At 52.5% G+C, this 24,485-nt stretch overlaps 1 protein-coding gene across 7 annotated transcripts; it reads right to left on the reverse strand.

Moving 5' to 3' along the window:
• Positions 1-611: 611 nt before the first annotated feature.
• BRME1 (break repair meiotic recombinase recruitment factor 1) lies at positions 612-24,473 on the reverse strand. 7 transcript variants are annotated; one of them, XM_055371932.2, is made up of 9 exons: positions 24,404-24,473; positions 23,198-23,249; positions 13,734-13,908; positions 11,428-11,509; positions 11,072-11,176; positions 7,465-8,739; positions 4,239-4,333; positions 1,574-1,666; positions 612-1,217 (listed from the first exon to the last, which is right to left on the reverse strand). In XM_055371932.2, the coding sequence occupies exons 2-9, from the start codon at positions 23,226-23,228 to the stop codon at positions 1,067-1,069; spliced, it is 2,007 nt and encodes a 668-aa protein (XP_055227907.1). In that variant the 5' UTR covers positions 23,229-23,249; positions 24,404-24,473; the 3' UTR covers positions 612-1,066. The 7 variants fall into 7 exon arrangements, with proteins under 7 accessions (XP_055227907.1, XP_055227904.2, XP_055227901.1 ...); XM_055371929.2 differs by having other exon boundaries at positions 24,060-24,473; XM_055371926.2 differs by lacking the exon at positions 612-1,217 and having other exon boundaries at positions 1,574-3,440; positions 24,060-24,462.
• Between the last annotated feature and the right edge of the window lie 12 nt (positions 24,474-24,485).

Genomic DNA, 24,485 nt, shown 5'->3' on the forward strand with positions numbered 1-24,485 from the left:
TGTGAACCCGCCCTGCTCTTTCCTCCCCTCCTGCATCAGGTCTCCAGGGTGTAAGGCTGCAGGGTGGGAGGAGGACCCCGCCTGAGCCATGGGAGCTGGGGTGCAGGAGTCACAGAGTGCTTCATGATGTCGAAGGTCCAGTCAGCCTTTCAGTGACAGATTTCACAGAGGCATTGTTTTCTGTAAACTGGGGATGACAGCAGCCCCTGTGGTTGCTAACAGGACTGTCATCTGGCTCGAGAGGCTTGCGTGGGATGAGAAATGCCACGACTTCAGCCATGTTTGCATCCATAACCTCCTGGGATGGCCTCCTTCCTGTCTGGGGCCCACAGGCAGCTTGTCCTGGAGGATGGGCCAAGCCACCTGAGCGCAGGACTCACCCTGCAGCTGCATGATCGCCCAGGGCGTCTCTTAGGCTTCGACCCGCGTGTATGCTCAAGAGCCTGCACACAGATGTGGGCACACAGTCACCCACCCCTGGAGATTCGCCCCCGCCTTGCTTTCCCAGGGAAGCTGAGGCATAAAACTCGTAGAGGGCGAGGAGGAGGAAGTGGGTAGAGAGGTTTGTGGGCGGAAGGTGAAGGAACTGAAGCCTCAGCCCCAAACAGCAGGTCACGGGGCCTCTACAGAATCATTTATTATGGGTCTTCCCAGAAGAAATAAAATGGAAATGGGGAGAAAGAAAACAAAGGGAGCTCTCTTCTCCTCCAGGAAAGAAACAAATTCTGAACCATCCATACTTGGCTCAGGACCCTAAAATTTGCAAATCCGGACAGGATGGGCCCTGCTCGGAGGTGGCCAGCTTCCTGGAGCCCAGGCCCGCTTGAAGTCACTGGGGCTGTGGGAGACACAGTTTCCCTCCCTGAAGCCAAGGGTGGCAAATGACCTTGACCCTGGCCAGGTGAGGCCAGGACCTCATGGCCTCCTTTGTGTTGTCCATGGAAGACCAACTTCCGGGCAACTGAAGGGAGGTTTGTAGGGTCCACTAGGACCCCCTGGAGCATCTTGGAGGAGGTCTGCAGACATGGGGGCTGGGTGGCAAAGGAAACACAGACCTCAAAGTGGCCTACAACTCCCTCCAGGGTGGGTCCCCTCGAGGGATATTCCCAGGCCCCTTGGAAGGGTAAGGCAGGGGGGCTTTGCCTCCCGGCTTTGTCTTCCGGTAGTTAAGGCGCTTGAAAGCTTCCAGGTCCCGGTGGGTGCCCATGATCAGCCGGCTGTGGGGGAAACACAGGCATGCGTGTGGGGCTCAGTGGTCACCAGGTGACAAGAGGGGGCCGCGCCTCACAGCCACATGGTCACCAATGACTCAGGTGCACACACACGGCTCACACACGTGCACATAACCAGAAAGGGCCTGTTGCAGCACAGGCTGGGCCTGTTCCAGCCTTTCTTCAGAGCCTGTGTTCTGCAAAGGACGGGGGAGGGGGGCCACGGTGAGGACCCAGCAGCAGTGAGGTGCCTGACCCTCGCTGCCCACCTAGGGGCTTCACACTTCAGTCCCTCCCTGCTCCTCTGAGTCCCCACTGGCCTCCCGCAGCCCCTGTGCCGTGAGTCCAAGCCCACCCCTTACTTCAGGTTGGAGAGCTCAACGATGAGGCCACGCACGACGTTGGTGGCATCCTCCATCCTGGAGGCCTCAGAGGCCTGGATCCCCACGAAGGTCCTGGCCAGCAGGGAAGGAAATTGAGAGTGTCCAGACCTCACTGGACTACCAGAGCTCTCCAGTGGGAGGGGCTTCCGCAGGGCCTCGCGCCATCTTTTCCAGGTGTCCAGCCTGTCCTCCTCTGTTCACAACAGAACCCTGATGGCCAACCCAGCTGGCTCCACTGCCCAGCAGGCCCAGAACCCAACCGCTTCTCCCCTACCTGCCCTGCCCTCTCAGGACGCTGCTGCCACCGCCTCCCTAGCTCCTGCCCCTGTGGCTTGTCCCCCACAGGCACTGGGGGCTGTGAACTTGGAAACCTAGCTCAGAGGCAAGCCCTCTCCTCCCACAGCTGTGCACCACCTGCCTGCCCCGTGCCCTCCCCTCATCCCCCGCTTCTCCCCTCCCCTCTGCTCTAGCCACACTAGACTTCTGGCTATTCCTTGAGCACCTCTCAGGATTCTGGAATGTTCTTTCCCAAATGTCTCCTCCTGGTGGTGGGTGGTGGCTTCTCTGATTCCTCCTTACATTTTAACCCCTTCTCCGCTGCCTTTTTTTCCCCAACACTCTGCCATCTGACTATCTAATCTGCTGTCTCTCATGTCCCCACACCCCGAATCCCCCAGTAGCATTCAACTCTGTGTTTTGTCCCACACTGCCTCCCCAGCACCCAGGGCAGTGCTAGAAAAGCCGGCCCAGATGGCATTCATATCCTTGGAAGGTTTGGGAGGTCAAGGCGGGAGGATGGCTTGAACCCAGGAATTCAAGACCAGCCTCGGCAATGTAGTGAGACCCCCATCTCTACAAATAATACAAAATTAGCCAGGCATACTGGTGCGCGCCTGTAGTCCCAGCTACTCAGGAGGATGAAGTGGGAGGATCAGTTGAGCCTGGGAGATGGAGGCTACAGTAAGCTATGATCCTGCACACCAGCCTGGGCAACAGAGCAAGACTCTATCTAAAAAATATCCTGCCAGGCACGATGGCTCATGCCTGTAATTCCACCACTTTGTGAGGCTGAGGCAGGTGGATTACTTGAATCCAGGAGTTTGAGACCAGCCTGGGCAACACGGCAAAATCCCATCTCTAAAAAAAATATACAAAATTAGCTGGGTGTGGTGGCAGGTACCTGTAGTCCCAGCTACTTAGGGGGCTGAAGTGGGAGAATCATGCGAGCCTGGGAGATCGAGGCTGCAGTGAGCTGAGGTTGCGCCACTGCACTCCAGCCTGGGTGATGGGAGTAAGACTGTGTCTCAAAAAAAAAAAAAAAAAAAAAATCACAGAAGAGCCAAGGAGCCACAGAACACCTCCCCCACCCCACAGAACAGGTGCCGCTCTCAGACACGGGCAGTACAGGTGGCCAGGCGGGTAAGTGGGGGCCACCCGCCCTAAACCCGCCCATGCCCCAGGCTTCACAGCACCTCCGGGGCTGTCACTATGGAAACTGCTGTCCTGCTGCTCCTGCCTTGGTCACCCTGAGGTGTCTGGCAGCCCCTGGGTCTTAGCCTCTTATGTGTGTCATTCAGCCTCAAGCCACCAAACCAGACCCGGGGCCCTCTGGGAGCTTCCAGACATCCAGGGCGGTGGGGAGGGGAGCTGCATTGGCCCTGGGACGCTGTCGGAGATTCAGATGTGAACCCTCCCGGCTCTTCACTCAAACCACAGTGGGCCGCTCTGATGAACTGCCTCTGGTCCACGTGCAGGCTGTGTGTGTGGCTAAGGGAGGTGGCCAGTGGCACAGCAGGTACAAGTCACAGGGAGTGAGGGCAGGAGGCACGGACAGAGCCGCCCTCTGCTAGGGGAGGAGAAGGAGGAGGAGGGTGTGGGGGCCACACACAGCCAAGGGCTGAGTCCCAAACCCTCCTCCACCCCTGCCAGACAGAAACAGAAACTTGGCCATAAATAATTGATAAGCTGCCGCCTCTGCAGAGAGGCAGGTTCAAGTGCCAGGTAACAGAGAGGGCAGCCACCCAACGCTGGCTTCGAGGAGGGCTGTGGGAGGGCATGGGAAGAGGGGACAGGCTGCGGAGACCCCGGGCATGGTGCGGGGGAGAGGGTGCCCTCCTCACACACAGCAGGCTGGAGGATGGCTCACTGGTGGCCTGCGGGAGGGAGGAGGTGGTTCGCCTAGGGCAAGAGCCAAGTGGGGAGGGGAGGAGGTGAGGGCAGGTTAGACTCACTCGGGTGCCCGCCTGGTGCCAGAGCTAGGAACGGCTCCAAGATGGTCTCAGCCAACAGTTCTGAGCCCTGTCTGGGTCCCCTCCCCTTCCCAGGGACTCAGGAGGAAGCTTTGGCCCCTCTTGCCAGAGAGAAACAGCCCACAGAGCCGGAGGCACTGTCCCAGGGCTCCTGGGGAGCTTCTGGGTGGGGAGATGCTGGGTTGGGTGTCGATCACTGGTCACTGTCGCCCATTCTCTGCTTTCGGGGAGCAGGGGAATGTATACAGTTTGAAAGACAGGGCTCAGCTCCCCTGCTGGACTGAGGAAGTCGAGGCCCAGGGAGGGAGAACTGGGGTCTGTCTCCTCCATCTGTCACCCTCCTTGGTAAAATTTGTGAGGGTCCTGGAGCCACTTCTCACCCACGCCACACCTACCTTGGCTGGGCCTTGGCCACTGCAACAGGGTCTCCATTGGCACGTGAGCTGGGGCCCGGCCAGCAAGGGCCCGGCTTGTTCCCCGAAGGAAAGAGCTGGAAAGAGAGCACAAGGTGTGAGTGGTCGAGGCCCGGGTCGGGCAAGCTCTGCACAGGGGAACCAGAAGTCACGCTGATGCCTTTGGCTTCACCGCGGCCACAGCAGGTCACATCGGGGCTGGCTGGGACTCCTGCAGAGGAAGAGCGGTAACGGGGAGGAAATCCACGATGGGTAGACCCAAGGCTACCAGCCTGGGCTGCGCCCGTCCTTTCCCCTTGGAAAGAGAAAGGCCACAGCCAACCCTGGTGTCCGCTCCTAGGTCCGGGCCTCCCACAGGCTGATCTGGGCAGTGGGGGCACCACTGTGCCATGATCTCTGGCCCTGACACCACTGCAGTCTCCTGCATGCCCCTCACTGTCTTTACGGGTACAGAGAAAACACAAAGCGGGGGCAACTGCGGTGAAGTGGAGTCGTCTACCTTGGCTGAATGAGCCACAGACATCCCGTTAGGAAAGGAGTTTGCAAATATAACACGAGGGGAAAACTCCCAGTGAATACAGGGGAAAGCCTGGTAACTCCAAGGCGCTTAAGCTTCTAAGCGTCAATGGTGGTTTAATTTCCATGGAAAATGTCAAGCTCCATTACAGTGGTGACCTATGATGTCCCTCAGAAAAGGGGCAATGAGCCAGGCTGGGGACACCTGTAATCCCAGCACTTTGTAAGGCTGAGGTGGGAGGATTGTTTGAGGCCAAGAGTTCCAGACCAGCCTGGGCAACACGGCGAGACCCTGTCTGTACAAAAAAAAAAAAAAAAAAAAAAATTAGCTGGGCATGGTGGCACGCACCTGTGGTCCTAGCTACTTGGGAGGCTGAGGCAGGAGGATCAACTGCTTGAGCCCAGGAGGTTGAGGCTGCAGTGAGCTGTGATTGTGCCACTGCACTCCAGCCTGGGCGACAGAGCAAGGCCCTGTCTCTAAAATTTAAATTAAATGACTCCATATGCAGATTGCAGAAGCTCCATCACTCCAAGAGTGAGTGCAAAGGATCTATGAGAAAGTAACACCAAACCCTCCCATGACGAGACCTTGGTTTGAGGTTTGAAAGCTCTGTCTCTGCTGTGTCACCTCTGAGTCCCCTCCTCTAGCACAGTGTGTGGCCACAGTGAGGTCAGGAGGAGGTGCTGAGACGGCCCTCTCGATCCATCTTTGCTGTTCCCCGTGCCCCTGCCCATGTTGGGAGACATGGGCCTCGGCCTTCCTGCCGGGAGCCACCCGGAACCTTCCCACGGGAATGTGTTCCTTGCCTGGGTCGCCTCAACTTGCTGGGGAACGCCTCGTGTCAAAACCAAACACGCCCAGGCCCTGGCAGTGCTGTCAGGGCGGTGCCTCCTCCCCTGGCTGGGGAAAGAAAGGCTGCTAATGCTGGTCGGGTTTGACCAGCCTGGCTGTCTGTCTGGATCCCCCCAAGTCTGGATTTCAGGGTCTTTTTCCAAGCTTGCAGTTTGGCAGCCCATTTAGGAGGGCTAGGGGCTTCACCTGCTGGATGCCACCTAGGCACACCTGGCCCCAAACACCTTAACCATTTCCCAGCCTTCTCTCCAAGCCACCACTCACGAGACCACAGACTGGAGGCAATGGAGGCGGCTCTTCTCTCAAGCGAGGGATTTGCATTTTGCAAGGCATGAAGCTCTCATAAAATTTCAGCTGTGCCCAGCACCAGAACTCCTGCCTTTCCCACATGCTCGTGTTCAGCCTCTACCACTGAACCGCACTGTGACTCACTTTTTTTTTTTTGAGACAGGGTGTTCGGCACCCAGGCTGGAGTGCAGTGGTGTAATCTCGGCTCACTGCAACCTCAACCTCCTGGGCTCAAGTGATTCTCCTGCCTCAGCCTCCCAAGTAGCTGGGACTGCAGCCATGCATCCCCATGCCTGGCTAATTTTTTCTTTTCTTGAGAGAGTCTTGCTCTCTTGCCCAGGCTGGAGTGCAGTGGCGCGATCTTGGCTCACTGCAACCTCAGTCTCCCGGGTTCAAGTGATTCTTCTGCCTCAGCCTCCGGAGTAGCTGGGATTAGAGGCACATGCCACCATGCCCAGCTAATTTTTGTATTTTGGTAGAGATGGGGCTTCACCATGTTGGCCAGGCTGGTCCTGCTCTCCTGCCTCGGTCTCCCAAAGCGCTGAGATTACAGGTGGGAGCCACTGTGCCTGGCCATGAATTTTTTTTTTAACATCTCAACACAGGGACAGCCAAAGAAACAGAGGCTGACATTTGAAAAGCAAATTCGACTCTGCGTTCCAGGACGCGGCGGCTGGGGCATGACCTGGGTGCCAGCCTGGCCTCCTCCCCTCCCACCTGCCTCACCTCTAGCAGGCGCACGAACTCCTCCAGAGTCTTCACTGCCACACCCAGTGTGTGGACAGAGAACTGCCTACCTCCCTGGGCGTGACTGTGATGCCCTCAGCCCAGGCTCAGGTGTGCCAACGGCTAGGGAGGTCGCTCTTTCCCTGGGGGGCAGGGCTGAAGCAAGGCTGCCATCTGCCCAGACAGGAGAATGAACGCCAACGGCTGGCACCGGCTCTGGAGCCAGAAGAGGCCACATCCGGGCAGCCGGTGGGGCGGGCAGATCCCTGAAGGAGGCAAAGCCCTTACACGTTCTGGCAGAAAAACAAAATGACTTATGTATGTTTGGAAAAGAATCATATCAGGACCCCCAGAGGACCCTAAGGAGATGGGCAAAGGCTCTTTTGCAGCTTGGGAGTGAAGCCCCCTCCCCAGGCCCAGGTATAAAGCCATCCCCAGGCCCAGCTTCTCTCCATCTGTGTCTACCCGCCTCAATACATCCCCTGGGACCCCACGGCCAGGGTCAGGCACTGAAGCAGAAGCTGCCAGGGGCTGGCACTCCTGGGGACTCCAGTTCAATGTGGGGGGCCCGGCTGAGAAAGGAGCTGTGTGTCACCATCCCTAGATATGTCGACAACCACCGAAAGGCAGGTCTACACTTTCTGGAAAACCACCGACTCCACACCCAGTAGAGCTGCAACTCGGACTCCTATAGTCGTTGGCTGTGTAAATGGTAAGCCCTGAGCCCCAGCTCCCCCTCCGCCGCTGCACCGAGTGAGGAGGGGGCTTGTGGAGGTTGGGTGCCTGCCCTGGGCAGGTATGTCTGTCACTCAGGGCAGCTCTCACCTGCTCAGGTGGGGCTTCGAAGTCAGAGGCGTCCAGGGCATCCTGTATCTGGCTGTCCAGCAGGAAGTCGAGTTCCACAGCTAAAGAGTCTGCCCAGGTGCCCTGGTCTGCAGAATGAGGCAGGTGGTCTCGCTGCCCTGCCAGCTCTGAGGTGGTGTCTGGAATGCCCTGCTGAGCCCCGGGCTCCTGGAGAGGGTCGTCTGCTATTTCTCTGTGTTCCAGCACAACAGAGGCTTGCGGGGACACACGGAGCCCCTCGAGGTCTCGTTCGAGGTTCTGGCCACCTAACTCGGCTTCCTCTTGAGCAGGACCTGGCTCCTGCTTCTGATTGACACATGGACCTGTGTCCGGGGATGCATGACCGGAATCTCCAGCACCCATCATGGACTCTCCGCTCCCGGGTGCCAGAGCCAGGGAGGCTGTAGGGCCCACTAGGACATCGCCGGGGGGCTTGCCATCCTGCCCTGCCTCCCCACTTTCTCCTGTGGTTTCCCCAGTGAGCGAGGTGCAGCCTGGCAAGGCCCTCCTGTGGCCTCCATCAGTGGCCTTCCTCCTGGGAGAGGCAGGTGATATGGCACTGGCCTGCCCATCGGGCCCAGCCACCTCCAGAGCCCTCTCTTCCAGCTCAGTGGGGCCTGTGCTCAGGTCTGCGATGACAATCATCCCGAGGGAGGAGCATCCCAGGCTGCTGTGAGTCCCTTCCCCTTCCCTACCCATCCTGCTGGGGGTCTGCTGGGGGTCAGGGGAACCCTGGGCCACAGACCCGGGTTCCAGGCACCAAGAGGCAGGGCCCAGTCCTGGAGCAGGGCCTGAGGTAGGAGCTGATGCTGGGGTACAGGGGACACCGTCTCCCTCCTCCTGGGGCCCTCCAGAAAGGCCAGCCCCTGCTGTCCTTTGGGCCCCTCCCTCCTGGGGGGCTCCTCTGTCTGGCTTCTTCCCTTCAGAATCAATGCTTGGTAGGTGTTCCTTTTGGCCACCATCACCTGGAACCCTGTCTGTCTCAGGCTTGCTGTCATCGGCCCCTTGTTCTGACAGGTGGTCTTGGCTGGCCCTCTGTGAGGCGGACAACCCCGTCCCCCTGTCTGGAGGGTCATCAGGCTGAGAATCCCCACTGCCGGGCACCGCCTGCACAGGGCTCTGGCTGCTCTGCTCAGGGCGGGCACTGTCTGCCTGCGTTGGGTCCCCCAGCTCCGTGGCCTCCTGGAGGGGGACCCCCAGGGTCTCCACTAGCAGCTGGCATCCTGGACTCTGGGCGCTGGACTCTGCGATTGTTTCCTGTGGACAGAAAAAGACTCAGCCCCGGGGCCTTTGATAACCAAGTTCTCCGAAGAGTTTTCTATTAGGTTGGTGTAAAAGTAATTGCGGGTTTTGTCATTACTTTTAATGGCAAAAATTGGCCAGGCGTGATGGCTCATGCCTGTAATCCCAGCACTTTGGGAGGCCGAGGTGGGCGGATCACTTGAGGTCAGGAGTTCAAGATCAGCCTGGCCAAAATGGTGAAACCCCATCCCTACTAAACAAATACAAAAATTAGCCAGGCGTGGTGGCAGTTGACTGTAGTCCCAACTACTCAGGAGGCTGAGGCAGGAGAATTGTTTGAACCCGGGAGGCGGAGGTTGCAGTGAGCCGAGATAGGACTGCACTCCAGCCTGGACGACAGAGTAAGACTCTGTCTCATACACACAAAAAAATTAGTGGCAAAAACTGCACTTACTTTTGCACCAATCTAATAGTTGTCACCACCCTGTTCAAAGACTCAGATATTGGCACTGGCCATCATGCATGGAAATAGGCATCAGTACCAGGGCCGGCGACTGGAGGGGGATCTGGAAGCACAGAAACCTCTCCTTCCACCAAGCTCTTCTCTCCACCAGCACCAGGTACTCAATCAGATCAGGGATATGAAAATCAAGGTGGCATTCAGACCACACCAATGTCAATTTCCTGTTTATTATTATTATTATTATTATTATTATTATTATTATTATTATTAGACAGAGTTTCACTCTTGTTGCCCAGGCTGGAGTGCAATGGTGCGATCTTGGCTCACCGCAACCCCCACCTCCCGGGTTCACGCAATTCTCCTGCCTCAGCCTCCCGAGTAGCTGGGATTACAGGCTCGTGCCACCATGCCCGGCTAATTTTGTATACTTAGTAGAGACAGAGTTTCTCCATGTTGACCAGGCTGGTCTCAAACTACAGACCTCAGGTGAACTGCCCGTCTCGGCCTCCCAAAGTGCTGGGATTAAAGGCATGAGCCACTGCACCCAGCGGCTATTATTATTTTTATTATTTATTTTTCATAATTTTGAGACAGGGTCTCACTCTTTCGTCCAGGCTGGAGTGCAGCGGTGTGATCACGGCTCACTGTAGTTTTGACCTTCCTAGATTCAGATGACCCTCCCACCTCAGCCTCCTAAGTAGCTGGGACTACAGGTACACACCACAACTGGCTAAGTTTTGTGGTTTTTTTGGTAGAGATGGCGTTGTGCCATGTTGCCCAGGCTGGTCTTGAATGCCTGGCTCAAGTGATCCTCCTGCCTCGGCCTCCCAAAGTGCTGGGATTACAGGTGGGAGCCACTGCACCTGGCCAAGTTTTAAAACAATTATTGTAGCCTGGACGCAGTGGCTCATGCCTGTAATCCCAGCACTTTGAGAGGCCGAGGCAGGCGGATCATTTGAAGTTGGGAGTTCGAGACCAGCCTGGCCAACAGGGTGAAACCCCTATTCTAATAAAAATACAAAAATAAGCCACGTGTGGTGGTGTGCACCTGTAGTCCCAGCTACTGGGGAGGCTGAGGCAGGAGCATCACTTGAACCCAGGAGGTGGAGGCTGCAGTGAGCCGAGATCACACCACTGCACTCCAGCCTGGGCGATAAGCAAGACTCCATCTCAAAAAAAAAAAAATTATTGTAGAGACAGAGTCTTGCCATGTTGCTCAGGCTGGTCAAGGGAAGTCTCCCAAAGTGTTGGGATCATAGGCATGAGCCACTGCACCTGGCCAATTGCCTAGTTTTGGTGATGGATTATAGTTATGCATGGTGTTACCACTCGGTGAAGCTAAAACAGAGAATACCGGAACTTCACTCTGTACCATTTTGTGTTTTTTTAAAAATTGTGCTAAGGCCGTGTGCGGTGGCTCATGCCTGTAATCCCAGCACTTTGGGTGGCTGAGGCGGGCAGATCACCTGAGGTCAGGAGTTCAAGACCAGGCTGGCCAACATGGTGAAACCCCGTCTCTACTAAAAATACAAAAATTAGCTGGGCGCGGTGGGCAGGCGTCTGTTATCCCAGCTACTTGGGAGGCTGAGGTGGGAGAATTGCTTGAACCCAGTGGGGCAGAGGTTGCAGTGTGCCAAGATGGCACCATCGCACTCCAGCCTGGGTGACAAGAGTGAAACTCTGTCTCAAAAAAAAGAAAAAAAATAAAATAAAGAATTGTTGCATACTCAACACACATCCATAGCGCAATGTACTGAAAACGGCAGGTGGAGAGGTGCAGGCCTCACCATTGCCAAAGAACTCCAGGGTTAAATGGGGCTGCCGAGGCTGGGCCAGGAGGCTGCACCTGCGCTGGGCTCAGCCTGGCTGATTTTAGAGCCTTACCAGGCTAAAGGCCCCACTCCCACGGTCCTCATCCTTTATCTCTTCTTTTCTTGTCACTGTCTTCCTGGATTTTGCAAACTGGGGAACAAACCTCCCGAATGAGTTCTGTAAACCGGATACAAGAACAAAGCAGCAATAAAGATAAGAGAGGAATGAGGTCTCAGGAAAAAAGCAACCCCAAACCTGCTCCTTTCTTGTAGCCTTGAGAGAACTCCACCCTTGCCCTCTGGGCACATTCCCTCCAGCCCCTGTAGACCATGAGTGAGCAATTGGTGACAAAGAAGGGAGACACAGAGCCGGAACTTTAAGGGAGGCAGTGGTGCTTCTATATTCACGAGGCCACAGGACGAGCTCACCTGGGAAGGAGGAATGGGAGCTGGCTCCTTTTCTGGTTGACGGAGGAGCCGGCAGGGAGATCCTGTTTCCTCAACAGGGGAGCTATGTAGGAAAAGATAAAACTGAAGGAGATCTGCCCGGGTGCGGTGGCTCACACCTGTAATTCCAGCACTTTGGGTGGCTGAGGCGGGCAGATCACCGAGGCCAGGAGTTCGAGACCAACCTGGGGAACATGGTGAAACCGTATCTCTACTAAAAATACAAAAATTAGCTGGATGTGGTGGCGCACGCCTGTAATCCCAGCTACTTGGGAGGCTGAGGCAGAATGGCTTGAACTCAGGAGATGGTGTTTGCAGTGAGCCAAGATTGTGCTACTGCATTCCAGCCTAGGTGAGAGAACAAGGTTCTGTGTCAAAAACAAACAAACAAACGAGGGGGATCTGAAATCCTCCTAGGTTGTCACTCACCTATCGAGACAAACGCAAAACAAAATCCAACAGGAAACCAGTGCTAAGAGTCTCCTAGGCTGGGCGTGGTGGCTCATCCCTTTAATCCCAGCACTGTGGGAAGCTGAGGTGGGTGGATGCCCAGGAGTTTGAGACCAGCCTGAGCAACATAGTGAGACCCCTTTTCTACAAAAAATTTAAAAATTAGCTGGACGTGGTGATGTGTGCCTGTGGTCCCAGCTACTTGAGAGGCTGAAATGTCAGGATCATCTGAGCCAGGGGAGTTCAGGCTGCAATGAGCTATGATCACGCCACTGCACTCCAGCCTGGGTGACAGAGCAAGACCCTATCTCAAAAAAAAAAAATGTCTGCTAGATGGAAGGCCCTGGAAAACCTGCTTTGAAAGAGTGGGATGGGGATGGAGAAGCAGTGACCTGAGAACATTTAACTGTCAAGGAGGGTGCAGAGTCCCACCTGGAGAATACACTGCCTTAACAGTGTGACTTTGTTACATTTATAATCCCAGGAATTGCCTTCTGAACTGGGAATAGGGATATTCTCATTTGGACGGACACTCCAGCCCTGACACGGCACATTCTAGGGAAAGGAAATTGTGGATGCAAGAAACATAGTGTCTTTAAAAACTAGTGAAACTTAGGGTTGTATTTAAACAAATAAGTGCCAGGCATGGTGGCTCACGCCTGTAATCCCAGCACTTTGGGAGGCCGAGGCGGGCGGATCACCTTAAGTCAGGAGTTCGAGACCAGCCTGGCCAACATGGTGAAACCCCGTCTCTACTAAAAATACAAAAATTAGTTGGGTGTGGTGGCGGGCGCCTTTCATCCCAGCTATAGTTGGGTGTGGTGGCGGGCGCCTTTCATCCCAGCTATAGTTGGGTGTGGTGGTGGGTGCCTTTCATCCCAGCTACTCAGGAGGCTGAGGCAGGAGAATCGCTTGAACCCGGGAGGTGGAGGTTGCAGTGAGCCGAGATTGCGCCACTGCACTCCAGCCTAGGTGACAGAGAAAGACCCTGTCTCAAATAAATAAATAAATAAGGATATGTATATCGTTTTGTTTTGGCTAATTATTTTATTTCTTGTAGATACGGGGTCATCCTTGTTATGTTACACAGGCTCCTCTTGAACTCCTGGGCTGAAGCGACCCTCTTGCCTCAGCCTCCCAGTGTGCTGGGATTACAGGCATGAGCCACTGCACTCAGCCCTGATTGCTTTTCTTTTTTTATTGGTCGTTAGCTCACATAACAACAATTCCTTTGTTCCCTTCTTGATTAAGGAAGAGGAGGAATGTGGAAGAAGGATGGGTTTGACCAGCAGACAGAATATGAGTTCTGTAACCCTGAAAAATGCAATGTTATCTTTGCCCACAGTTAAAACTTTTTTTTCTTTTTTTAGATGGAGTCTCGCTGTTGCCCATGCTGGAGCGTAGTGGCATGATCTCAGCTTACTGCAACCTCTGCTTCCTGGGTTCAGTCGATTCTCCTGCCTTAGCCTCCTGAGTATCTGGGATTACAGGTGCGCCACCACACCCAGCTAATTTTTGTATTTTTAGTAGAGACGGGGTTTTGCAGTGTTGGCCAGGCTTGTCTCAAACTCGTGACCTCAAGTGATCTTCCCCCCTCGGCCTCCCAAAGTGTTGGGATTACAGGCATTAGCCACCATGCCCGGCTAAAACATCAACCCTTCTTACCAGCGAGGAAAGCTAGGAGAAGCGAGATCCGAGGGCCCTGAGCTCTGGGAGGGAGTGGGTCACAGCACTGGATAGGTTGTGGGTCTCTTTCCCAAAGCATTGCTGTCTGTTGAGCTGCTGTGCTATGTGGACTGTCAGTGGGGAGACCTGCCAGAATGTTCAGAGCCACCTACCTGGAGACGGCCTTTCCTGGTTCCTCCCCGTGCTGCTGTGTAGAGGGAACAGGTCCCAATTTGCCCTCTGGCTCCTCAGGGTGATGTAAACAGCCCAACATGGAACTCTGGGGGTCCCCATCGAAGTCTCCTAGCCTTGGGTTCTTTAGGAGTTTTGGAGGACAGAGTGCCTCTCCTGTTTTAGAGACAGAGGAAGATGAAGGGGTGGGGGATACAGCCACTGCTCATGGCTGACAACTCAGGTCTCCCCCACTACAACCAGGCTGCACGCGAGAAGGGGCCGAATCCATTTCACTCTCTGCGGGGTCCCAAGTGCCTGTAAGAGCATCTTGTACACTGTTGGTGCTCAATAAATAAATTATCCATGACTGGATAAATGCACACCACCAAGAAAAGACAAGACTAAATTATGTACCATTCTAATGTGCTGAGACATCTGCAAAATAGCCATCCTGGGAAAACCGGGACTCACAGCCACCGGGTGCTGAAGAGGTGATGCTTTGGCCACGTCCTGGCCCCTTGCATTTCTGCACTAACTTCCCCATCACTGAAAGCAATTGCGATGTGTCTTCTTCCGGCATTTAAGAGGCTAAAGATGCTTGTTGACATCTTTGTATATATAGCGCAGTGGCTCACGCCTATAATCCCAGCACTTTGGGAGGCCGAGGCGGGTGGATCACCTAAGGTCAGGAGTTCAAGACCAGCCTGGCCAACATGGCAAAACCCCGTCTCTACTGAAAATACAAAAATTAGCCGGGCATGGTGGCACCCACCTATAGTCCCAGCTACTTGGGAGTCTGAGGCAGGAGAATCGCTTGAACCTGGGAGGCGGAAGTTGCAGTGAGCTGAGATTGCGCTACTGCACTCCAGCCTGGTTGACAGAGCGAGACTCTGTCTCAAAAAAAATTAATATATATTATATATCATATATAAAATACATACATATTCATATTTAATATACACATACATATAAAATATATAATTATAATGTATTTACATATTACATATTTATAATTATAAAATATATTATTTAAATTATATATTTATGATATATTAATATATTATAAAAATTATATCCTTGTATTATATTATATATTTATATATGATATATTATATATTTATTAAATATATACTATATATATAATATATCCCATTATATTGCCAGGTTGTTCCATGTGATCTAAAGCCAGGCCACGCCACCTCAGGATTCAGCCTCAGCCAAATATGTAAATATATATATTTATACATATGTATTTATACATACGTATTTATATATATGTATTTATGTATTATATATACTATATATATATTTTTTCTTTTTTTGAGACAGGGTCTGGCTTTGTCTCCCAGGCTAGAGTGAGGTGGTGCAACTGTGGATCACTGCAGTCTTGACCTCATAGGCTCAAGCCATCCTCCCACCTCAGGCCACTCAAGTAGCTGGGACAAAAGGTGTGTGCCACCATGCCTGGCTAAGTTTTCTTTTGCTTTTGTTTTGTTGAGACAGGGTCTCATATGTTGCCCAGGCTGGTCGTGAACTCTGGTGCTCAAGTGATCCTCTTGTCTCGGCCTCCCAAAGTGCTGGAATTACAGGCATGAACCACTTTGCCTCGCCAGAATCTATCTTTTGAATTAAGAAAACTCCCTTACATCGAAACTTTTTTTTTTTTTTTTGAGACAGAGTCTCTCTCTGTCACCAGGCTGGAGTGCAATGGCACGATCTCTGCTCACCGCAACCTCTGCCTCCCGGGTTCAAGTGATTCTCCTGCCTCAGCCTCCTGAGTAGCTGGGACCACAGGCACGCACCACCACGCCCAGCTAATTTTTGTATTTTTAGTAGAGACGGGGTTTCACCATGTTGGCCAGGATGGTCTCGATCTCTTGACCTCATGATCCGCCCGCCTCGGCCTCCCAAAGTGCTGGGATTACAGACATGAGCCACCGTGCCCAGCCACATCAAAACTTTCAATAGTGGCTGGCTTGTAAGACTTCCCCAAACCTGGCCCCAACCTAATCATGTATTCAGTGAACAAATGATAAGGGTTGACTCTAGTGAGTTCCACACCAGATGCTGTCCTAAGAACTTGTGTGTGTTAAGATAAAAGCTCAAGGCAGGGTGCTGCTGTTATGCCTGCCTTACAGAAGTAACCTTGAGCAATTCAATATTATCTTTGTCCATGATTAAAATATTGGCCTTTGCCACCAGCAAGGAAAGATGCCAGCCTGTAATCCCAGGACTTAGGGAGGCCGAGGCAGGTGGATTGCTTAAGCTCAGCAGTTCAAGACCAGCCTGGGCAACATGGCGAAACCCTGTCTAAAAAGTACGAAAATTAGCCAAACATGGTGGTGCATGCCTGCAGTCCCACGTACTTGGGAGGCTGAAGGGGGAGGATGACTTGAGCCCGGAGGAAGAGATTGCAGTGAGTCCAGACTGTGCCACTGCACTCCAGCCTGGGCAACAGAACTAGAGCCTGTCTCAAAAAAACATTTAAATTAAACATTTAAATTAAAATAAATAAATAAAAGGGCAATATGGAAAACCCCATCTCTACTAAAAATGCAAAAATTAGCTGGGCATGGTGGTGGGCACCTGTAATCCCAGCTACTTGGGAGGCTGAGGCAGGAGAATCGCTTGAATCCGGGGGGCTGAGGTTGCAATGAGCCAAGATGGCGCCACTGCACTCCAGCCTGGGCAAGGGAGTGAGATTCCATCTCAAAAAACCAAATAATTAAATTAAATTAAAAGGAAAGGAAAGATGCGAGAATTGACACCCAAGGGCCGCAAGTTCCCAGAGAGGTGAAAACGTTAAGGCACACAGAGGCCCAGGAACCAAGGCTGGCACCCCGTCCAACTCCAGAACCAGCACACTTAAGAATACTTGAGCATTTACTGAATGCCTACTATGTAGTAGATTTCTGCCAAGGCAGGCAGAACAAAAAGACAAACCAACAGCCAGGTGTGGTGGTGCACACCTGCAGTCCCAGCTACTGAGGAGGCTGAGGGGGTAGGATCACTTGAGTCCAGGATCTCACTTGGGTAACACAGTGAGATCCCACCTCTATAAAACATTTAAAAATTAGCTGAGGGTGGTGGCATGCACCTGTAGTCTCAGCTACTCGGGAGGCTGAGGCAGGAGGATTGCTTGAGCCCTGGAGGTTGAAGCTGCAGCAAGCCGTGATTGTGCCACTACACTCTGGCCTCAGCAACAGAGCTAGATCCTATCTCTAAAAAAAACACTAAAGAATAACACTATCCAGGACCAGGCGCAGTGGTTCATGCCTGTAATCCCAGCACTTTGGGAGGCCGAGGCGGGCGGATCACCTGAGGTCGGGAGTTTAAGACCAGCCTGACCAACATGGAGAAACCCTGTCTCTACTAAAAATACAAAATTAGCCGGGCATGGTGGCTCATGCCTGTAATCTCAGCTACTCAGGAGGCTGAGGCAGGAGAATCGCTTGAACCCGGGAGGCGGAGGTTGCGGTGAGCTGATATCGCGTCATTGCACTCCAGCCTGGGCAACAATAGTGAAACTCCATCTCAAAAAAAAAGAATAACACTATCCAAACCCCCAGATGGACTCTTTCCAATCTCAGCTCTACATTACACACTTACACATCGTGAAGTAAACCTACTGAATGAGTCTCTCTTTCCTCGACGCCAATTGCTAGGGTCTGCATCAGTCCTCATTCAGCTGTTTGCCGTCCACTAAACCACAGCGATCTTCCTGTAATTGCTTCTAATTCTTCTTCTTCTTCTTTTTTTTTTGAGATGGACTCTCGCTCTGTCGCCCAGGCTAGAGTACAGTGGCATGATCTCAGCTCACTGTAACCTCTGCCTCCTGGGTTCAAGCAATTCTCCTGCCTCAGCCTCCTGATTGGCTGCGACTACAGGTGCAAGCCACCATGCCTGGTTAATTTTTTTGTATTTTCAGTAGAGACGGGTTTTCACCATGTTGGCCACACTGGTTTTGAACTCCTGATCTCAAGTGATCTGCCTGCCTTGGCCTCCCAAAGTGCTGGGAATGCAGGTGTGAGCCATAGCGCACAGCCAATTGCTTATAATTCTGTCAGTTACAGTTCGGGAGTGCCCGTTTAGAACTTTATCCCACTGCTGTGTATTTGCTTAGCTCTCGCTGAGAGAAGCATTTTCCTTTGTCCCCTGACTAGAGCTGGAGGATCTCCAGGGCAGGAACTGAGTGCAATGCACCCTTTGATCTCCCCTTCGCCCTGCCCCGCCCCATCAGGTGCCCACCTCAAAGGACGTACCACCACAAGTAAAGCTCCGATGGACATTGCTTATAGAAACACATTCCTAACCGTCCGGGTGCAGTGGCTCATGCCTGTAATCTCACCACTTTGAGAGGGTGAGGTGGGCAGATTGCTTGAGGTCAGGAGTTCAAGACCAGCCTGGCCAACATGGTGAAACCCTGTCTCTACTACAAATACAAAAAATTAGCCAGGTGTGGTGGTGGGCACCTGTAGTCCCAGCTAATCAGGAGGCTGAGGCAGGAGAATCACTTGAACCCAGGCGGCGGAGGTTGCAGTAAGCCAAGACTGCACCACTGCACTCCAGCCTGGGTGACAGAGCAAGACTCTGTCTCAAAAGAAACACGACCTTGTGGTCTGCCAGAAAAGACAAAATATAGCTGCTTTGTTTATTTGGTTTCTTGAGATTCTCAAACACTTGCTCACTTGGCTGACTGAATGGCCATTTGTACCGAATAAAAAGCAAAAAAATATCAATGGCATTGAAGAGTCTTCTCTTTCCTTCCTGTGATCTGTCCACATGGGACTAATTTAAGAAAAAATAAGGCAGAATCTTATGTTCGACACCAAAGACTAAAGACATTGGGAAGGAAAAGGCCTCTTTCACCACCTGCCAGAATTTTCCTCCTCTCTCTCCACCCTTCCAGCACACACAGAAAGGGTTCTCCAGGGCCAGCCCAGAGGTCCACTGAGCTGGGGAGTCTACCGCCAACAGAGGCCCCAAGTGACCTGCTGTGGGTGGGCCTGGCTGTCCCCAGCTTCCCCCTCCAAGGTCAGAGAAATTCTGATGCCTCCAAGCAGCCTGTTGCTCATCTCTGCACAAAACATGTTCAATCTGCTGATCATTTCCTCTCCTGTCCCATATCTTGGGGGAAAAAACATGCATACCATTCCCTAAATTCATCAGCCACTAAATTAAAAAGTCATTTCAAAATTTTGAAGAAATTTAACTTACTTTAGAAAATGATAGGCAAATGGAACTCTACTACATCATATTGGGAGTTTGTCTTTCTGACTTGGTTTGTTCCTTTTTTTTTTTTAGACAGAGTCTCACTCTGTCGCCCAGGCTGGAGTGCAGTGGTGCAATCTCAGCTCTCCTGGGCTCAAGCGAGTCTCGTGTCTCAGCCTCCCAAGTAGCTGGGATTACAGACACATGCCACCATGCCCGGCTAATTTTTGTGTTTTTAGTACAGATGGGGTTTCACCATGTTGACCAGGTTGGTCTCGAACCCTGACCTCAAATGATCCATCCACCTGCCTCGGCCTCCCAAAGTGCTCAGATTACAGGCATGAGCCATCGTGCCCAACAATCTTTCTTTTTTTCTAAGAGACAGGGTTTCGTTCTGTGGCCCAGGCTGGAGTGCAGGCGCAATCATAGCTCACTGCAGCCTGGAACTCCTCAGCTCAAGCCATCCTCCTGCCTCAATCTCCTAAGTAGCCAGGACTACAGGTAGGCGCCACCACACCGGTTAATTAAAATTTTTTTTTTTTTTTAGAGACTGGGTAACATTATGTTGCTCAGGCTGGTCATGAACTCCTGGTCTCAGGCAATCCTTTCACCTCGGCCTCCCAAGTAGCCTGGAGTACAGGTGCGTACCACCAAGCCTGGCTATTTTGGGGTGTTTTTCTTTTTAAATGATGAAATTGTATAGGTATGTTGACAAGTAAACATGGTCATGATCTACTGCAAAGTGAAAAATGGAGGTTGCAGATCAGTAAGTGTGATGATTCGATTTTCCAATAAAAACATTTTATCTGGGCCAGGCACAGTGGCTCATGCCTGTAATCTTTGGGAGGCTGAGGCAGGCAGATAACTTGAAGTCAGGAGTTAGAGAGCAGCCTAGCCAACATGGTGAAACCCCGTCTCTACTAAAAATGCAAAAATTTGCCAGGCATGGTGGCAGGCACCTGTAATCCCAGCTACTCAGGAGGCTGAGGCATGAGCATCACTTGAACCAAGGAGGCAGAGGTTACAGTGAACCAAAATCGTGCCACAGCACTCCAGCCTGGGTGACAGAGTGAGACTGTCTCCAAAAAAAAAAAAAAAAGAAAAAAGCTCAACACTGTATCTGTATATATACAGAAAAAGTCTGACCAGGCATGGTGGCTCATGCCTGTAATTCTGAGCACATTGGGAGGTCAAGGCAGGTGGACTGCTGGAGCCCAGAAGTTCAAGACCAGCCTGGGCAACATAGTGAGGCCTCGTCTCTTCCAAAAAATACAAAAATTAGCCAGGCATGGTGGCACACACCTGTAGTCCCAGCTATTCCGGAGGCTGAGGTGGGAAGATCACCTGAGCCTGGGGAGGTCGAGGCTGCAGCGAGCTATGATTGTGCCACTGCTCTCCAGCCTGGGCGACAAAGCAAGACTCTGTCTCGAAAAAAATAAAAAAAAAAGCTAGGTATGGTGGCTCACTCCAGTAATCCCAGCACTTTGGCTGAGGCGGGCAGATCATGTGAGGCCAGGAGTTCAAGATCAGCCTGGGCAACACGGTGAAACCCCATCTCTGCTACAAATACAAAAATTATCTGAGCGTGGTGGCAGACACCTGTAATCCCAGCTACTCAGGAGGCTGACGCAAGAGAATTGCTTGAAACCAGGAGGCGGAGGCTGCAGTGAGTCAAGATCGTGCCACTGCACTCCAGTCTAGGCAACAGAGTGAGACACCATCTTAAAAAAAAGTCTGAGCCGGGAGCGCTGGCTCATGCCTGTAATCCCAGCACTTTGGGAGGCCGAGATGGGCGGATCACCTGAGGTTGGGAGTTCGAGACCAGCCTGACCAACATGGAGAAACCCCATCTCTACTAAAAATACAAAAAAATTAGCTGGGCATGGTGGCATATGCCTGTAATCTCAGTTACTTGGGAGGCTGAGGCAGGAGAATTGCTTGAATCTGGGAGGCAGAGGTTGCGGTGAGCCGAGATCGCGCCAGCCTGGGCAACAAGATCAAGACTCTGTCTCAAAAACAAAAACAAAAAAGTCTGGGCTGGGCGCGGCGGCCCACTCCTGTATCCCAGCACTTTGGGACACCAAGACGGGCAGATCACCTGAGGTTGGGAGTTCAAGACCAGCCTGACCAAACCCTGACTCTACTAAAAAAATACAAAAATTAGCTCAGCATGGTGGCGGGTGCCTGTAATCCCAGCTACTTGGGAGGCTGAGGCAGGAGAATCGCCTGAACTTGGGAGGTGGAGGTTGCAGTAAGCCGAGATCGCGCCACTGCACTCCAGCCTGGGCAACAAGAGTGAAACTCCGTCTCAAAAAAAAAAAAAAAAAAAAAGTCTAGAAGCAGTGTACCGAGGTTAGAGTCCTGTCCTGTTTTTCATGCTGTTCTACAGTTGATCACTGTCCTATGGCTATGCTAGATGTCAACATTAGGGAAAGCTTGGAGAAGGGTAGCTAGAACTCTCTGAATTATTTTTGCAACTTTTCTTTAAGTCCCAGATTACTTCAAAATAAAAGTTTTCTTAAAAGTCCGGAAGAAGAATTGTTAACAGCAGTGTACATTTGTGTACTACCTTAGGTCAGTTCTGGGTGCTTTACAGATACTAATCCACATGTGAGCTCTAAGGGCAGGATTCTTCACCTTGGAGGACATTTGGGGCTGGATCATTCTCTGTGGCTGGGGGGCATCCTATGCATGGTAGGATATTTGAGCAGCATCCCTGGCCTCCACCCACTAGATGTCAGTATAATTTCCCCAGTTATGAAAACCAAAAAAAGTCTCTAGGCCGGGCGCGGTGGCTCACACCTGTAATCCCAGCACTTTGGGAGGCTGAGGCAGGCAGATCACCTGAGGTCAGGAGTTTGAGACCAGCCTGGCCAACATTGTGAAACCCTATCCCTACTAAAAATACAAAAATTAGGCAGGCGTGGTGGTGCACATCTGTAGTCCCAGCTACTTAGGAGGCTGAGGCTGCAGAATCGCTTGAACCCAGGAGGTGGAGGCTGCAGTGAGCCAAGATCTCGCTACTGCACTCCAGCCTGGACGACAGAGTCAGACTTGGTCTCCAAAAAAAAAAAAATAAAGTCTCCAAACACTGCCAGCTGTCTCTGGAGGTCAAAATCCCTTCCTCTCACCTAGTTGAGAAACACTGCTCTAAAGGAAAGGGTAGTGGCTTTTATTATCCCCAATTTACAAAAGGGGAAACTGTGGCACAGAGGAAATCATCCACCACCACACAGTGAGCAGAACTGGGATGAACCCAGGTTTTGGGCCCCAGAGTAAAACACTCAGCCACATACCGGGTGGCCTTGTAGTACATCAAGCATTATTCCAGGGGTCATCTCTGGGACTGGTTCTGCAGGGAGGCTGTCCCGCTGCCCTGAAGCCCGGGGAGGCCTCCTGTAAGCTGTGGGACCCCACCAGAGGCTTGCAGAAGCTCCAGAAAACTTTCACTTTTACTTTTCCTGTATGCCCTCTCCGTTATTTCTATTTTTCTTTCTTTCTTTTTTTTTTTTGAGACAGGGCCTCAATCTATCAGTCAGGATGGAGTGCAGTGGTATGATCTGGATTCACTGCAACCTCCACCTCCCAGTTCAAGCAATCTTCCTGCCTCAACCTCCTGAGTAGCTGGGACTACAGGTGCCTGCCACCACGCTCAGCTAATTTCCTTACTTTACATTGTAGAGACAGGATCTCGCTATGTTGCCCGGGCTGGTCTTGAACTCCTGGACTCAAGCGATCCGCCCACCTCGGCCTCCCAAAGTGCTAGGATTACAGGTGTGAGCCACCACACCCGGCCTTCTATTTTTCTTACCAGCATGAATTAAATCCTTTTTGTCTTTTTCTTTTTTTTGAGACAGAGTCTTGCTGTGTTGCCCAGGCTAGAGTGCAGTGGCACCATCTTGACTCACTGCAACATCGGACTCCCAGGTTCAAACGATTCTCCTGCCTCAGTCTCCCGAGTAGGTGGGACTACAGGCATGTGCCACAACACCTGGCTAATTTTTGTATTTTTAGTAGAGACGGGGTTTCACCATGTTGGTCAGGCTGGTCTTGAACTCCTGACCTTGTGATCTGCCCGCCTCGGCCTCCCAAAGTGCTGAGATTACAGGTGTGAGCCACCGCACCCGGCCAATCCTTGCTTCCTTTTAAGGAGGTTAGGGCAGTCGTGTTAGCCAGATCTGCAACAAACAAGCCCACATTCTTCCCACAAGCAGAAGCAGAAATCAACAAGTGTCCATTTGAATGAACGTACCTGAGGTCCGCAGCTTCTTCCTCTTAGTCATTTTATCTTCCCCTTGAGAAATCTGAAAACAAGCAAAATCTCTCATCATTATAAGCAGTCTCTGTCTCTGTTTATATCCAGTGGCTTTGGCTGAGAGCAGAGGTTACCCCCACCTCCACCTCAGCCCATTTGGCTGCCCCAGGGGTCAGATGGCTCCCACTGGGACACAGGATGGGACACAGAGTCACAGCCACTTTGGGCCATGGCCAGGTAGGAATTCAAACCTCCTCCGAACTGAAGATCTTATGCCCAGGACCTGAAAGACAAATGGGCCCTGGGGGGTCCTTATAGATAGCCCCAGGGACCCAGACTCTGGTCCCTAGGATGAAACAGCCTGTGTGAAGCCCCTCCCTCCAGACTGGGGTATCTGGGGGCCCTTCCAAGGACACTTGAGGACTCTCCAGGGGCCTCTGGAGACCAGCCTGGCCAATATGGTGAAACCCCCTCTCTATTAAAAATACAAAAATTAGCCTGGGCATCGTGGCGCACACCTGTAATCCCAGCTACTCGGGAGGCTGAGACAGTAGAATTCCTTGAACCCATGAGGCAGAGGTTGCAGTGAGCCGAGATCGCTCTACTGCACTCCAGCCTGGGCGACAGAGCGAGACTCTGTCTCAAAAAAAAAAAAAAATTAGTCAGGTGCGGTGGCACACACCCGTAATCCCAGCTACTCAGGAGGCTGTGGCACAAGGACCGCTTGAACCCAGGAGGCAGAGGTTGCAGTGAGCCAAGATCGTGCCACTTTAAAGGGGAGAGCTGGGTCCTTGGAGGAGAAAGAGCTGCCATAGGCCGGTTTCTCCCAGCCTTGGGGGCGAGGCAAACCAAAACGGACCTGGGCCACAGAAGTCGCTGAGGACCCTCTGTCCTTATCAGAAACGAGCTCTGCCTGGATCAGTTGGGAATAAGTCGCTTGAATTATCCGCGTTACTCTTTTTAGAAAAAATAAATGGCCAAATTGGCCCTCACAGAAGGCTGGAGGCCTCGAGTCGGGAGGTGAAAGATGGAAAGGCCTGAGGGTGGGCGCTGTAGACCCCGCTCCCGGTGACAAGCCCCACACTGACACTACGCCGACCACCGAAAAGTGAGGACTCCACAGGCCGAGAGCCCACGTGAAGCCGGAGCCCGTCGGTGACTGACGGACGCTTTCAACCCCACAGATGTCGCCGCCCCTCACACCTGCGCGCGCTCTGCCTCTTTCCCGCGCCCCGCGAGGTCCCGCCTCGCGCATGCGCGACGCGAACACCGCCCTCGCAGCCCG

Source organism: Gorilla gorilla, chromosome 20, assembly GCF_029281585.2.
Source record: "Gorilla gorilla gorilla isolate KB3781 chromosome 20, NHGRI_mGorGor1-v2.1_pri, whole genome shotgun sequence".
Lineage (NCBI taxonomy): Eukaryota > Metazoa > Chordata > Mammalia > Primates > Hominidae > Gorilla > Gorilla gorilla.

Excerpts from the sequence above, each read along its gene's own strand:
- BRME1 (XM_055371929.2), bottom strand. The coding sequence starts at position 24,455 with ATGCGCGAGGCGGGACCTCGCGGGGCGCGGGAAAGAGGCAGAGCGCGC. Across the intron at positions 11,177-11,427 it reads CTCCCATTCCTCCTTCCCAG|AACTCATTCGGGAGGTTTGT; the intron begins GTGAGCTCGTCC and ends TCCGGTTTACAG. Across the intron at positions 1,218-1,573 it reads GTTGAGCTCTCCAACCTGAA|CCGGCTGATCATGGGCACCC; the intron begins GTAAGGGGTGGG and ends TTTCCCCCACAG.